Source organism: Gobius niger, assembly GCF_951799975.1.
Source record: "Gobius niger genome assembly, chromosome: 4".
NCBI lineage: Eukaryota > Metazoa > Chordata > Actinopteri > Gobiiformes > Gobiidae > Gobius > Gobius niger.
In genome coordinates, this window is record NC_136855.1 from 11,524,188 (window position 1) to 11,540,459 (window position 16,272).

General features: G+C 42.3%; 1 protein-coding gene across 4 annotated transcripts in view; it reads left to right on the plus strand.

Annotated features, from left to right (window-relative positions):
• The window catches only part of kifc3 (kinesin family member C3), a 59,052-nt gene that overhangs the window by 36,927 nt on the left and 5,853 nt on the right, over positions 1 to 16,272 (plus strand). For all 4 annotated transcript variants that reach the window (XM_079555024.1, XM_079555023.1, XM_079555025.1 and 1 more), the window contains exons 4-20: positions 904 to 1,054; positions 2,161 to 2,243; positions 4,155 to 4,220; positions 6,231 to 6,359; positions 6,493 to 6,753; positions 8,019 to 8,192; positions 9,498 to 9,645; positions 10,920 to 11,050; positions 11,127 to 11,238; positions 11,426 to 11,607; positions 11,697 to 11,801; positions 12,051 to 12,178; positions 12,920 to 13,043; positions 14,026 to 14,155; positions 14,280 to 14,509; positions 15,750 to 15,896; positions 15,973 to 16,102. In XM_079555024.1, coding sequence (XP_079411150.1) covers positions 904 to 1,054; positions 2,161 to 2,243; positions 4,155 to 4,220; positions 6,231 to 6,359; positions 6,493 to 6,753; positions 8,019 to 8,192; positions 9,498 to 9,645; positions 10,920 to 11,050; positions 11,127 to 11,238; positions 11,426 to 11,607; positions 11,697 to 11,801; positions 12,051 to 12,178; positions 12,920 to 13,043; positions 14,026 to 14,155; positions 14,280 to 14,509; positions 15,750 to 15,896; positions 15,973 to 16,102 — 2,431 coding nt within the window. The remainder of the gene's footprint in view (positions 1 to 903; positions 1,055 to 2,160; positions 2,244 to 4,154; positions 4,221 to 6,230; positions 6,360 to 6,492; positions 6,754 to 8,018; positions 8,193 to 9,497; positions 9,646 to 10,919; positions 11,051 to 11,126; positions 11,239 to 11,425; positions 11,608 to 11,696; positions 11,802 to 12,050; positions 12,179 to 12,919; positions 13,044 to 14,025; positions 14,156 to 14,279; positions 14,510 to 15,749; positions 15,897 to 15,972; positions 16,103 to 16,272) is intronic.

Genomic DNA, 16,272 nt, shown 5'->3' on the forward strand with positions numbered 1-16,272 from the left:
TGTAGTTTGACAGTGGCCTAAAGCTCCACGCTCAAACTGCTGAGTCACTGCCCCTCCTCAGCGCTAACTTCTGCTGACTCGTGGGTTCTGCTCCTGTGGGACGTCGCTCACTTCACTTCTGTCACACAAGGGGCAATTAAGTGACTCTGTGACTGTGCTTTTTACTCCGAGGTCACACATTTTTACTAGCTAAAACACAATGAGCGATGATGATGTAGGCTTTTCTACTTCAACACACAAGTCCCAAAACTCCGGACACATGCAAAACATTGCCACATTTTTATTTTGCCATTGGGGTTGCATATGAAAACACATTATTCGCTCTAAAGTTGCCCATTGTATTGAATTTGTAGATTTAGATTTTCCCTCATTTCATTTAAGAAACAACATATAGTTTTTGTGCATTAAAATGACAAAAAAATTTGCTGGTAATTGTGTAAACCCTGGTCAAACTCTGTCAGATCCTTATAACGTCAAAAGCGAAGAGAAAAACAAACAAAAGTGCTGAGTCATTAACGTCTCACCTGTCATTCTTCGTAATGTTAAGACCATTGGCTAATCTGTGCATTTTGTCGTCATTATCGTCACATGACTCTTTGTCTCATTGTCTCGTCCGACGTCTCTCCGTTCACTCTGCTGCTCTCAGAAAGTCACCTGGTCTTGTCTGTGGACTTCAGCCTATGTAAAAACCTCTTCATTTCTCCTCCTAGCCTGTTCTTTTCCCAGTCCCTCCATTTTCTACTTTGTTAAAAGCTTTTCTTTTTAGCACTCGTTCTGTGACTAGCTCCCTCTAAAAGCCATGTCAAAACATCTGCAATAAAGAGTAGGCACTCCCTGCGTGTCCTTTAGATCAAACGTACGCTTTGTGGCGATATATCATACTGTTGTGCCTGTTTGCCTCAGACTCTTCAGGAGAAGGTGTGCGAGTTCCAGACCCGGCTGCGCTCCGAAGAAGTCACTCGGCACCTTCTGTTGCAGCAGCTGCAGCAGCAAAACTCTGAGGGGAAAACCACTGATCCACTGAAAGACTCTCCTCCACCAGCCCGCTGTAACGGTGAGCAGTTCAGGCAGAGTCCAACATAATAAAGTAGAAGATGCAAGATTTGTTGAATGTTGACAATTAGGAGGAATAAATATGTAACAAATAGGGCTGGCCAATATTGACAAAAATGTTGTCGATAATGATGATGAAGTGATATTTTTGCAAAAATACAGAAATGTGCTGCAAACATTTTCATTTCCATTGCATTATTGCTCAAAAAATAATTGTCGCGATTTGACTACAATAGGGTAGAAAAAAAACGTTCCCCATTTTTCTTTGATTTATTCCCCCCCTTTTCCGCTATTTTCCCCCCATTTCTCCAATTATTTTCCACATGACATTGGAGGCAAACTTGATATTATAAATTTGCATATCTTCCCAACAGCAATGTCGATATTATCTTGTAGACAATATATCACCTCTAATAACAAATCTAAATATCCCTTGTTACCGTTTCCACAATGTAACAGATTGTTCCTAATTTGATTCTTTGGTATGTAATTAAAGTATATATGCTACTACCAAGCTTAAAGCAGTACTAAGTAACTTGTCACCTTAATAAATCTTTTCCGTAGTCCTTCTGGGGGTAATGATCGGAGGGTCTTTTATCTCCCTCTGGTCTCTCTGGCCAGAAAACCACAATTGCAACTTGACTGCCACCAAACCGGAGCCCCAATACACACTAATGGAATCACGAAGAAGAAGCGAACAGGCTAACAGGCAAAGCTAACAGCGGGCTAGCACCACTTAAACAGTATTTACAGCCAAGTTTGAGTGAACAAAATGATTTACATTGGATAATTGGATGTACAATATCCCTCTCTCCCTTTGTCTTTTCTGTCAGCGTAGTATTTACTCTCACGGGCAATTAATGAGAAAAAACCCGCAAAAATCGCAACATGCTACGACACCTGCAGTGGCGCTTATGGCCTCTAGGGGCAAGAGTTACTTAGTACGGCTTTAACAAACACCATCTCAATGGACTCAACTAAAACTGAACGCTCATGCCCTAAAAACAGATTAAATCAATATTGCAAACTACCTTCCTCCTTTGTTTAACATTTACCTATTATTCATTATTTAGCCTCTAACTAAACATGTCTGTCCTCTGGCCGCAGGTGTCCCGCTGTCGGAGCACAGTGAGTCTGTGGTCAGTCCCAGTCCAGAGGAGGAGCAGCTCGTGAGCCGGCTGCGCACACAGGTCTGTCCCAAACAGGATGAGCCGTTCAATGCACAAACTGCAAAACAACTCACACGTCAAACTTAATGCACAGTCATTTATTTATTTCTGCGCTGGAGCAAAACATATGAAAAGCAAACATCAGATTGTCGAGCTTTATTTATTCTTCATTAAATCTATTTGGTTCACCCTAGAATTACATAAGAAGCGTCATGGCTTCCACCTGCACCAAACGCCAGCCTGATGTTCCTCAGATAGAAGTGACGGTGACGGAGTCTATTTTAAACTCCCAGTCTGTTCAGTCTGTTCAGTCTGTTCAGTCTGTTCAGTCTGTTCAGAGCCGTGTGAAACATCACAGTGACTGCTCGGTTTCACTGATCTAATAAAAACATTAAACACTCCCTTGTTCTCTGCTTTACACTGCAGCTGTGACTTGATGTTGTTGTCCTGAGCGCTGACTCCGAATAAAACTTTAACATCTTAAAATGGATGGCGCCTGAAATTATGTTGATTTACAGTTGAGATGTTTTTGAGGGTTTAGGTTAATCCCTCTGTTTTTTTGTTGCCAAATTATTTCCTTTTACGACAAAACGTTATTTATGAATACGTTGTGATACATTTTGTGTTCAGTAAATGCATCATTGAAAACGCACATTTCGATTGACTCTGTGCATAACTTCAAATCATAACAACGCCGCCCAAGAAGTGACTTCCTGTTTCGATCCAGCACGCCAAAATAAAAGCACCGTCTTATTCATTAGTTCAGCAGTTCATTAGTTCAACTTTCTTTCTGCCTAACTATTAACAGACAAAACACTTAAAATGTGTGTATTTAATTATATTCTTGTAGTGTTGCAAGTGCCTGTTGAACTAATCAATGAGACGAGCCGTGTGCTTTTATTTTGGTGTGCTGGATCGAAACAGGAAGTCTCTTCTTGGGCAGCGTTGTTATGATTTGAGTCAATTGGTGTTAAAGGGTTTCTGTGGGGCATTATAAGTCACATTGAAAGAATTAAGACCATAAAACACTACATTTGTTCCAACAGGCTCTAAATTACTTTAAATGGTGACAGTGACTGACTGTTTTTTTTACACAAATAATACAAAAAATATGGTCCAAAACTAGGGCTGGGTACCGTTAAGTTTTGAAAGCAGACACCAAAAAAAGTCTTATTTTTAGATCCATGTTTTGATACTGTTTCTCCAGGGACAGCATTAAAGGAAGTGACTTGGTTGTTTCAGCTCAAATAAAGGATTTTTTCCCCAAATGTTTTTGCCCAATGTTTGCCCCATTTTTCCCCATTTTTTTCTTACTTTCCCAATTTTTTTCGCTAATTTTTGCCAATTTTTTATTACTAATATTTCTCCTATTTTTACCCCATTTCTTTTTCAGTTTTTACACATTTCTACCCCCATTTTTGCCACAATTTCCCCCAACTTTTCCTCAAAATCATTTCCCGAGATTGGAGATGAACCCGATATTGTAAATTTGCAGATCTTCCACTCATTATTGTTTTGGTTTCTGGTTCTAGATGACAAATATTTTAGTATCATGAATCGGTATCGAAAACCAAGTGTCATTAAACTGGTATGGAAAGAAATGTAACGGTGCCCAGCCCTATCCAAAAACACACACTCAGTTCCTGTAAATATGTCACTTTACAGATATTTTCTCTCAAAGTTTTCCCGTTGTGTCCGGCTTTCTGTTTACTCCATGCACCCTTTAAGCAGACTCTCCAATGTTTGTGATACAGAACATTTTAATAGATATGTTGCTCTTGAACTTGCCATATGCCTGCAGGGCAATACGAATATTCTCACATCAATTCATTTATGACTGACAGTTCAAAATCCCCGCCCAAACCTCATAATACGTCTTTGTGTTTCTGGTATTGCTTATCGTTGAATGCACATGTCGGTTTTGTTTTGCAGGTGGAGGAGCTGGAGGAGAAGCTGCTGGATCAGACCCAGGAGGTGGAGAGACTGCGCTCGGAACTGGTAAGAGCTGCATTCCTGAAGAACTCTGGGGGAGGGAAAAAAAAACAAAAACGAAGCCGCGGTGAAAGTGTGTCGCGTCTAGAGCTGCGAAGCGGGTCACGGGAAAGAATATCTGCAAGGGGAACTTGGGAAGGAGAAAGCGGGTCCCAGCGGTGCTTGATAAAAGCATATGCCAGAAGGAGCTAGTTAAAAATGAGCGCTTGGATATATCACTTTTTATATGAAAGCCACAACCCCCGTTATATGTCGAGGCTTCTGATAAAGGATATGTAGCCAAACCATCCTTTATAAAACAGACATGCTGCTGTGATTGTCATGTCCTAGTTACTCAATACACACATTCTCTACACTCATTCACTCCATGACCCATCCCGCACAAGCAGCTGGGACATCGACACCAGCAAATGTGGCTGCAGTTGCTGAACACGTGTAGAGAACGGCCAAAAGAAGAAGCGGCCACATCCGTCTTGTCAAAACCGCACAATGTAAAAGCGCGGCACGACAATTGGCTCTTCACAGGATGCTCTTTCCTGCCCACCCCCTGCCATTGTCTTTAATCGGTTCATCCACTTCAGTCCGAGAGTCGTGTGGCAGTTTTCACAGTAAATGTGTCTCAGCTACTGCATGAACTTTTGTATGAGAGATTTACACTTTATTATCGACTAGGTTGGTTTAATTCAGATTACTAATTTAATTAATTCAAATTATACACAAGTAGACATTTTTTAATTTTGAGAACTTTATTAATTTAACACTCTTAAACTATTTTTCAAGTGCCTGATTCACTCCCACATTCAGAATTAGCCGTGCATATAAACTGTACCAACAGAGCTACTACAAGAGATGTAACCAATGGTAATTGCATTGTATTGTTCCAATGTTTAGATCAAGCCTTGGTCTCTCTGCCTTCTCTGCAGTCGGGGCCAGGCTCTGGAACAAACTACCAACAGACTTAAAATTACAACAAACGATACCAAATTTCAGATGAAATTATGAAACTACTTAAAGTCCACCCAACATTGTTCTCATAAATAACAAAATGAATGATGTATGATTCAAATGTATGACTTCTTTGTTGTACATGTGATGTGATGTCCGTAATAAATGAATATTTTTTAAAAAAAAGGCCTGCACCAAACATGAAAACAAATATCTAGGGCTGGGCGATTTTGGAAACAAAATAATCATGATTATTTTCCCCATATTGATCTCGATTTTTGATTTGTTTTTGTTTGTTTTGGTCATAAAAACAATAAATGTGGTCTTTCCTGCACCAGTAAGTAAACAGATGCTGTGGTCGAACTCGAAAGTGTGCCAACTCTGGGAAAACCCCTCTAAACCTGAGAGTACACAACATCCCCGTATCACCCCCTCACCACTTTTTTCATAGAATAAGTAGGTTTGCTGTATTACCCAGCTTTGTTAAAACGATCCATATCCACTGGAGTTGTTATGGCCGCTTTCCCTTTGTAAACAAGCTGCCCCGTCCCAGGTGTTTGTTCTGTCGATTAAAACACACCACGCCAGTGAGATCGACCGTTATTAAAATCTTGATTAGATTAAAATTTTATTAAATGCCAAAGCCCTACAGAAGTTCAATGCAATGTTCAAGAAAATGTCATTACAAGTGGCAGAGTTTCTGAAGATGGCAGCGAAAGGTCCTCTACTCGATCAACCCAGGCCCGTCGACAATGTTTCAAGCTTAATTTAGATGGAAAATTCCTGGATGAGAGCCTTCATGGACGTAATCGTCTTTTTTGTTGTTGTATTGTTGTCTGGAGAAATTATGTATTAGATTTATCTAATGCAGCAAAAAAGTCTGTATGTGCATGTATGTTCTGTTTGTCTTACTGTCACAATGTTACTGCATAGCGTTGACAAACCAGTCAATACATTTAGTCATTGTGCTGCCAGTATTGATCTGTCTCGCTCTAACTGTTATGTAACTGTTATGTAACATTTTCAGACACAACAATGGAGTATTAAGTGTTGCACACGTTTGTCCTGTAGGGGGCGACAGACCTGGAGAAGCAGTTGGAGCGGCTGGTGGTCGAGAACCAGCGTCTGAAGCAGGAGCTGAAAACATGCAAGAGCTCCGACTCCGCCTCCGAAAACTGCCCCAACTGCCCCCACAGCCAGGTAGAAACGCCCGGACGAGCATTTTCTGACTTCCTCTAATAAAGCTGCACAATAAGTCGCAGAATATCTCTTGACTTGTGAGCTCTACCTAAACCCGTATCAAGGACAACAAACTTTGCCCTGTGTTTGGCAGAATGCTGAGACCCTTCAGAGGGAGGTGTCCCGCTGGGAGAACCAGGCGCGGCAGAGGGAGCGCCGCCTGGCCGAGCTGGAGCTGGAGGTCCAGGAGAAGAGCTCGAAAGTGGAGGGTCTTCACCGCGAGCTGGACCAGGCCACCAGACAGCTGCAGGAGTCCGAGCGCTGCCAGACCGAGGCCGAGGGCAGACTGAGCCGCCGCATACAGGAGTGCGAGGAGGAGCTGAACCGGCAGGCCACGGCGCCACCGAGAGTCAAGGTGAGGGAGCTCATTCCTCTGATGCTGATGTTTCTTCAGTCCTGGTTCAGTTCTGAGTGATGGACAATTTAGTCAGGTTTTGTCATAATGGAGGCAGATCGTGTAAAATCAACCTGGAGTAGTATTTATTTATTATTTAAACCGCTATCTCCGTTTTGTAAATTAAAATGGAAGCTCTTTAAAGAAGTTATTCCCAAAGCTGCCAGCAGGAGGAGCCTCAGGCAAAGTCTTCACCAGCTCTAGGTCTGTATTTCATTGTTACTGTTTAATTCTTACCGATACTAAATTATAAAACATGTAATATCAGTGTTTAGGCCCCAAAATAATGTTTTTAAGTCTATTTTTAAGCCCCATGTTCATGAAATGTCTACTTTAGTTCTTGAAATGACAGATACAAAGACTTACATCATCTGTGTATATCGTACACACGTTTATTTCTTACTTATTCCACAATCAGTGAAAATTCCAAAACTAACAGGCGTGCCTTATTTCCGTATAACCGCACACCGAGTCCGATAGTTAAATCACTGGGAAATTGCTCAGCTGCGGGCATCACCATAGCAACGCGTAACACAGCTGAATCAGATAAACAATTAATTAGCCATTGTTTGGTGACGAGTCTGCTGACTCGACGAGTGACTGACGGGAACGAATGAGATGGATTTTTTGGGTTTCATTTCAACATCCAAAACCAAACTTTTGATAGAATATGAGCTTTCCATTTCTATTGAAAACGGTTAACGCACTATTCATTATTTTCAGACCTACATTAAAGCGTGTGCTTATGTTGTTTTACTTGAGCCTGACGGAGATCCTCACAGCAGCCTTCAGACGAGCCTTCAGACGGCTAAAAACCCACATAAAATAGTCCCGGTATTTGGCATATCTATCTATTTAGTAAATGAAAAAAACATTTGTTATGAAATGTTAAGTTCTTAGTGGTATAAGACCGTAGTATAAGCGGATTAAACAACTCGGATCCGAGCATTAGACAGTTATAATTTATGGCTCCTTAAACCCGGGACCTTCTTGCTGTGAGGCACGAGCGCTAACCGCGGCGCCACCACCATGTCGTTCCACATACAGTAGCAGTACTTTTGCAGAGCAATCTACAGATTCACTGTTTGTGTAAAATGCTACATAATGCCTGTAGTATTACTTACATTTACTCTGGTTTGAATACTATTTGAATATGAATCCATCTTCAGTAATGCGTGTCTTGGCCAGTAAACTGACTAAGCTAACCTGCCTTCTCTCGTCCGCAGTATGTGACCCAGACGGTGGAGGTGCAGTCTGTGGACTCTCACAAAGCCCTGGCGGAGCTTCAGGGTAAAAACTCTGCGCTGCAGGAGCAGGTGTCTGTGCAGAGGCAGCTGCTGCGGGAGCTCGAGACGCAGCTCCACGACTCACAGCGGCTCTGCACGCAGCTACGCACCCAGGTGAGCGAGTAATGCAAGTCCGATCCTCTGTCTCTGCCCCCAGACTCATTTTGACTCTGCGATTATCTCTCCGCCTGTCCCCAGCTGCACGCAGACCGCGGCCGCTTGTTCGCTTTGCTCACTAAAGCCGTGGGCAACAATGAGGTCATTTGTAGGCTGTCCAAGGTCCGCTCCCAAAACAGAAATGTCAACCCCAAAAATCTTACAGGTTCCAAAGCGGTCTGTCACTCGTAGTGATTAAAAAGCAGCACAAAGTTCAGAAGTGATGAGATGTAGCTCACGTTGTTCGTTTTATTTGATCCAAGATGATTAGTTGCAGAGTAACATCACAATATTTAAAGATAAAGCTTTTGGGACCTGTCTGATTATTGTGGTGTCTTGGTGGATTTCCCTCCTCCCTGATGGTGTCACTGCTCCCATAATCTCATGTATACTGTATTTATCCCTTAGAGATTTCTACTGTATGCAGCAACATCCTTTTCTTCTTTATCTGATGGTGGCAGGAAAAGTAGCTAATAGCAGTTGTTTAGACTGTTCTGCCTCCACAATCTCAGCATCTTTCCACGATCAAGCGCTCTGGAGTTTACTTCATACGAGGAAAGGTTCATACTGATTCAAAATCTGCTTGTTTCCTTATCTGCAAATTTGCAATATCGGGTCTCCGATGTCAAAAAATGTGGGAAAAATAGGGAGTCATTTGTGGAAAAATGGGGGGGAAATTGTGGCGAAAATAAGGAAAAATTGTGTAAAAACAAATTGTGGGAAAAATGGGGAATTAATAGGGAAAATATTAGTAATGCCACATTAAAAAATGAGGGGTAAAAATGGGGAAAAAACCAACAGCATCAAAACGTGGATCTAAAGATATAAGATTATTTTGCGGTACCTGCTTTTTTTCAACCCTAGTAAAACGTCCATTACCTCCATTACTCCCTCTTATCCTTGTGTGAACCTTTCGGGTCGTTGTACTTCGAGTATAATCTGTTGTATTTGACCTTAATGTAAACAAGTTATGGAGTGCATTGTGTACATGTGTTTATAGGTTTTAGCCTAGTTGTGTTTTAGGTTTGTTTTTAAGTTGTTTCTTGACGAGTAAATGATTTTTGTCCCTAATAATGGACGGTTTAAAAATGATTTGTGTGGCACTTTCCACTGCCACACAGTCATCGCATGGCACTACTGCAGGAATATGATTCATAAAACTGTAACATTGTGATTATGGTAACTTAAATGGTTTACTATCTATTATCGGGTGTTTCCCTCTTGTTACCATGTTTGTTGATTTCTTTTCCTTCTCCCCGACAGATCCTGGTGTACGAGGGCGAGATGGAGCGGGCCCAGGGCAGACTGGAGGCCGAGATGCAGAATTTGGAAGAGGAGAAGAACCGTGTGATCGAAGAGGCTTTTATCAGAGCGGAGAGCGAGATGAAGGCCGTGCACCAAAACCTGGCAGGTCAGAAACAACCCAGGAATAAAGTATATTTTAATCTAATTATTGTATATAAAGGGCCAGATAGTAACACAGTGCAGCACTACTGTGTTTGAAGTTTGTTTAATAAAAATGTATCCGCTTTTTTCACTTATTCTAACTACAGACATATTTACACATATTTAACCAGCTTTCACAAATTTTCACTTGGTGTAAACAAGAGGTCGACCGATATATCGGGCCGATATTTAGGGAACAGAGAAACATCACAATGAAACTAGCGACAAGTTTGTTAAACAAAAACACAAGTTTCACCAACTAAAAATCGGTCAATATGGAGAATTCAATCATTGCGTTAGTATGCTAATGCTAACAGCAGCTAACTAGGGCTGGGACAGAAACTATGATTGAATTGCTTAGTGATGAAATAAAATTGGCCACTGCTGGAGTGACCAAGTATTTATGTTTTTACACGATTTATAGACCAGACATTTAGAAAAATCAGCCATTAAAAATCCCTGACATTTGGCATCGGCCGTAGAAAAAAAATTAGTGGTCGACCTTTGCATAAACTTTGGACCTGGCTCTTTTTAGTACCATCTTCCCCTTATGACCAAAGTGAGCGGAATAGTTACTAAACGCGATGCACGTTCAGTCAGAGATTCAGAGTGCACAACAGTTTCAATCGGGACTAGATGCCTTCAGCTTATTTTCTTTAGCCTCAATTGCAGCTTTCCTGCCTACCGGTCGGAGCAATAATACACTCTAATGGAATCACAAAGAAGAAGCTAACAGCCTAACGGGCAAAGCTAACTGCGGGCTAGCGCCACTTAAACTGTGTTTACAGCCAAGTTTGAGTGAAAAAAATGCAACATGCTACACCTGCAGTGGTGCTTATGGCCTCAAGGGGCAGGAGTTACTTGGATAAATGACTTCAAAGTGCTTAAAGCAGTACTAATTTAGGAAGCAACTTTTTTTACATATCTGATTGGTACATGTAACTTCACATCTCTGTCTTCCAAGTATGTAAACAGAGATACTGTGGCCCAGTAGGGACCTGCTGTTGCCCTGTTTACTGAAGCACTTGGGGACTTGTTGCACAACAGTTCTACCATACATGGGCTACATTAAAGATGAAGTTCGTCGGCTACCAATAATAAGGCCGTTGTTGTGATATTTTACTAAACGTATTTAAACCAAACCCATAAAATACATTTGTTTTTCCATCAAAACAGTGTCAAACCGAGGACTTGTGAACTTTTGCTCAATGTTCTCAATGTTCTTCATTGTGACCTCAGGAGTGCGCATGAACTTGCTGAGTCTGCAGCCGGCTCTGAGGACTCTGACCAGTGACTACAACAGCCTAAAGAGGCAGGTCCAGGAGTTCCCCTTCATGCTGGACAAGGCCATCACGGAGGCCAAGCAGGAGGTGCGTTGGAGACGTTTACAAGTGTTAGAAAAAAGAAAGACGTTTTGGGCTAAACGCGAGTGGTTTTGTGTTGTAGATCTGTCAGGTGATCAGCGAAGTGAGCAGCACCAACCAGGACCTGCTGCGCAAATACAAACGAGAGATGAACCTGAGGAAGAAATGCCACAACGAGCTGGTCCGACTCAAAGGTGCCACACATTCAGACTACTTGAAATGGGTGTATTCACTAAACACAAATCCTGGACCTCTTTTGACTTGTCCATGTTTAAACCGCAAAATTGGGCACTTAATAAATAGATACAATTCCCCACTTATTTAAATTCTTGGTCACTCAGGAACATAAATGTTTTAGGTCTAATCGTCCTGACATTTTAGGAAACATCCGCGTGTTCTGCCGCGTGCGCCCGGTCAGTCAGGAGGAGCAGGACTCCGCCGACGCTAAAACCATGCTCAGCTTCGACTCGGACGACGACTCCATCCTCTACCTCTCCAACAAGGGCAAGGTCATGACCTTCGAACTGGACAGGGTTTTCCCGCCCAAGTCCACACAGGAGGAGGTCAGTGGGACACTTTTACTTGGAGCACAATTGTTTACCTTAAATCATTCATTCATCCCATTTCCTCTCTGCTCTGATTGGTGGACCAGGTGTTCCAGGAAGTGCAGTCCCTGGTCACTTCCTGTATCGATGGCTTTAACGTCTGTATCTTCGCCTACGGACAAACAGGGTCCGGGAAAACGTACACCATGGAGGTAACCAACGCTATTATGATGTTTTTCACACTGTGGTCTATGTGGAGATTTTTTGCTAGTTTTCTCCCTTGGCATGTTAGTTTCCATGTCAGAGAATTAAAAAAAGCCACCCGTACAAAAGACCGGAGAAATTTTCTTGCACAGAGCACCTTTTCTCAAAATTGCTCCACTAATGCAATGATTTCACCACTGCAGTAGCTCCTACAGACTCTAAACCCCCCTTTTCAGTAATTTCTCGATCTCTTTCAGGGTGTACCAGAGAACCCCGGCATAAACCAGCGCGCGCTGCAGCTGCTGTTCTACGAGGTGACGGAGAAGACGGACTGGGACTATAAGATCTCTGTGAGCATGGTGGAGATCTACAACGAGATCCTGAGGTGAGGCTCAGAAACACCGAGATATTAATTGGTTCGGTCTTTGATGGCCCAAAATGTTTCCCAGAGAGAGACCAGTTTTCATCCCATGTTTTAAGCTGCTCAGTCGTCTTAACGGGTCTAGTGGGTTGCGAGGCCTGTGCTATTTTTTTTTTTTTTTTTTTACAACGATCATCCCAAAAGCAGTAGTTACATAAATTTGCAGACATCTGTTTCACATCTGTCATCTCGTTACGTCACCGGCAGCATCTGTAAATCCCCGTAGCATCAGCAGGGGCACATCTGGAACCAGGAAGTGCACAGTTTAAACAGCTAATCTTGCCCTTCTCACTCTGAGACTCTTAGATTATCTATAGTTTTTTTAATCTTGTGCTGCTTCTCAAACATTCAGTCTTGGACACTGTGTACATTTGCAGAGCGGATCATCTGGGACATTTTGTTTATATCGCAAATGGGAAGCGTGTAGTCCAGGGCACAGGGAACATCGGCATTTCACGGGCTTTGCGTGAATCGTTGATCCGCATTCATTCATGGACATAAAACACACATTTTATTACAAGATGTTTTCGAAGCAAAACAGGGAGATCGATGTGTGTGAAATGAGATATGCAGAAGTCTGTAGGAATAGAAAGAAGCACCAGGACAGCCACAAAGACACAAAGATTTGCACTATGCTTTGTCTTTCATATCCATTTATTTAGATTTGAAGGAGAGAAGAATGAACCCAAGTGTTTTCTCCCACAGGGATTTACTGGGGGACAGTCCGAGTGAGAAGTTGGACATAAAGATGCACCCCGACGGCAGTGGACAGCTCTACGTCCCGGGACTCACCAAGTTCACAGTAGACAGTCCTCAGGATATTAACAGGGTAACGGATTTGTTCATGGCTTTATATTCATGTTTGCTCTTGATTTCCTGGTTTCCTCTTGGTTTAGTTCCGCTGCAGTTGTTGTTTTAAGGCTCATTTATATTTCACAAGAAGCAAAAACTTCTTGCACTTGCGTCTTGTGAAGTATGAATGAGCCTTAAGTCTTTGTTTTCATCCCTGGATTAGTGCTCATTTAGATTTAGAAAATTTAGAAATCAAATGAATTGCCTGATCTTCACTTAAAGGTGTTTAACCTCTTAACCCCAACCTTCACCGACCACATTACCTCCAGTTCGGCTTCACCCAAATCTAAAAGCTTCTTGACTGGAGAGCTCACTGTCTATAGGCCAGTGTAACGTAACTGATCTTAACTTTTACCTCTTTTGTAACATTTTGTTGCCCTTTTCAACACTTTTTTTGTTGCCTTTTTTGATTCCTTTTTGTCCTCGTTTCCCTCATTTTTGTCACCATTGTGATGCTTTTTTCCAAGAAGTTTTTAGATTTGCTTAAAGCTGAACTGGAGTCATGTGGTCAGTTAAGGTGGGGGTTGTTTCTTGCACTGGTTCAATGTTTCTCCACAGAATCATATAGGAAATTTTGTTGCGCATACAGACATCAAATTTGAAGTTTTTCTCAGAAGGATTTTTCGAATTTCCAGCCTTATTTGTTGAACTTTTTACACACTTTTCCCCCACTGTTAGCTCATTCAAAAACTTAAAATTCCCCGTCAACAAAATAGAAACATAAATGGTTTTATCCACTATTAATTAATCATTGAAAATATAGGCAACTTTGTCAATGGTTTCTTCCTCTTTTTGTATGAGAGCATAAAATGACCTGCAATATATTTTGGGCAATTTATGTCCATAACGTTCTGTAAAAATGCACCTCCAAGCTTAATTTTATTTCCCTTTTCACCTGCAGTGTGTGGCCTTGATCTGATACTGTAATAGCTTAATGTATTTGTGATGTTGTGCTGCAGGTATTTGAGCTGGGTCACATGAACAGAGCCACGGCCTGCACCAACTTGAACGAACACAGCTCTCGCTCTCACGCGCTGCTCATCATCACCGTGACCGGCTACAACGGCACCACCAACACGCACACGCAAGGTACGGCACATACTAATGCACTTCAGCCTCCTGAGGAAACGCACCAGCACTGTTTGTATTAATAAAAGCACTTTAGAGTCTACTTAAAGGTGCATTATGCAACTTTTTACCTGTGGTCCCGTAGGTAAACTGAACCTGGTGGACCTGGCGGGCTCGGAGCGCATCAGTAAGTCTGGAGCGGAGGGCAGCCGGCTCCGAGAGGCCCAGTGCATCAACAAGTCTCTGTCGGCGCTCGGCGACGTCATCAACGCGCTGCGCGGCAAACACGCCCACGTCCCGTTCAGGAACTCGCGCCTCACCTACCTGCTGCAGGACAGTCTGAGCGGGGACAGCAAGACCCTCATGATGGTCCAGGTCTGTTCACAGGCTGTACTATACCAGCACACATACAGGGTTCCTGCGAGTCCTTGTCATTACTGAAGTTAAGCCTTCAATGTCATTACAAAGCATTCAGTTTGATTTCAACAGGTGTAAATCTAATTTCTTTGGACAAACAGTCATTAATTTTTGCTTAAAAGTTTCCTGTTGAGTCCAGTTTGCTTTTAAAGCCACACCACGTAACATTTGACCCAACAAATAGACAAAAATACATTTATTTTATTAGATTTATTTACTGTTGAAAAATGAAAAAAAAAAAATGAACTCAGACCTGACAGTAACTCTACTGGGGGCGGGACGTCTCCTGCTCGTTTCCATGGTGATGTTGACTGCCAAAATATTAGATTTAGATCGATTAGGCCTTCATTCAAATCCATTCTTTGATTAACCTCTTACTGCCCACCTGAACTGAGCCCATTTTCTCCAGTTCGTCATTATCCAAATCTAAAAGCTTCTTGAAAAAGAGTCAAAAACGTGACCAAAAAAAAGTGACGTCAACTTGGCAACAACGCAAGGAAAAGTCTTCGCTCAGTTTTGTGGGTCTTAGCTTTCAAATGGGGGGTTTCACTGGCCTATAAGCTGTGATATCTCCAGTCGAGAAGCTTTTAGATTTGGCTAAAGCTGAAGAAATGTGCTTGGTCAAAGTGGGGGTTAAGAGGTTAACAACTACAACAAAAGAATAATCTGTGTCTAGCTGCTCTTTAGGAGCACGTTTTGTTTTGTTCAGTAGACTCCAAAATGTTACACACTATGCCTTTAAATATCCTATATATCCATCATTTCTGGTTTTATTGGAATTGATACAAACCTTTTTAACTAATTTGCGTGTGTGGCATATAGCATATTTTGTTTTGACTTGCCACTGAACATATAAACCTTGAGATAAGACATTGTTGCCAGTACTTTATAGATTTTTTTGTCTATACCAGGTGTCTGTAACATTTTTACTTAGAATATTTGCTGCGGATGTAACCAAGGAAAAAACAGGACGCCTCTCAGTTTATGGCTAAATAGCTGCACATGTGGCAAGGCAATAAATCTGCCTCAAAGAACTCTTCTGCCCCCTTTAGGCCAAATCGTTCCATTGCAACAAATCGGCTCCAGTTCACTTAGTGCAGTAAATTACACTTTACAAACAAGTCCGCTCTTCTGCTCTTAGTAAAACACATAAACCTGTATTTTCACGCGTCTCATCTCTTTGTTTGTCTTGCTGCAGGTTTCTCCGTTGCCATCGAACATGAGCGAGTCGGTGTGTTCGCTGAAGTTTGCTCAGAGAGTCCGGACGGTGGAACTGAGCTCCTCCTCGTCCAGGAAACATGAAAACTCCTCCACCTCGTCCTCTCCCACCCACGACAGTGTAGAGGTAACGCCGTGGCGCCTTTTTAAATGTTCACTGACCAAATACAAAATGCTGACGTGGCATTTGTCTCTGTCCTTAGCTGGACTCTCCCCCCTCCACCCCTGGCCCTCTGCCCATCTCCAGAGCCAGCAGCGCGGGCTCCACTCTGTCCTCCGCCTCCCGGACGCCCTCGGGATCTCGCCGGAGGTCCCAGTCCCAGCTCGCCGCAGGTACCACCCACACGCCCCGGGGGATTGTGTAGGAGAACGAGAATTTGTCTGAAATCACTGAGCAGTTTTTTTTGTTTTGCTTTTGTGCACAGATCAGGGAATTTATTTCAAGCATGGATGAGCTTTAGGTTAATATTTGACATTTCATTTTAGAAGGTTGTAGGGTCACG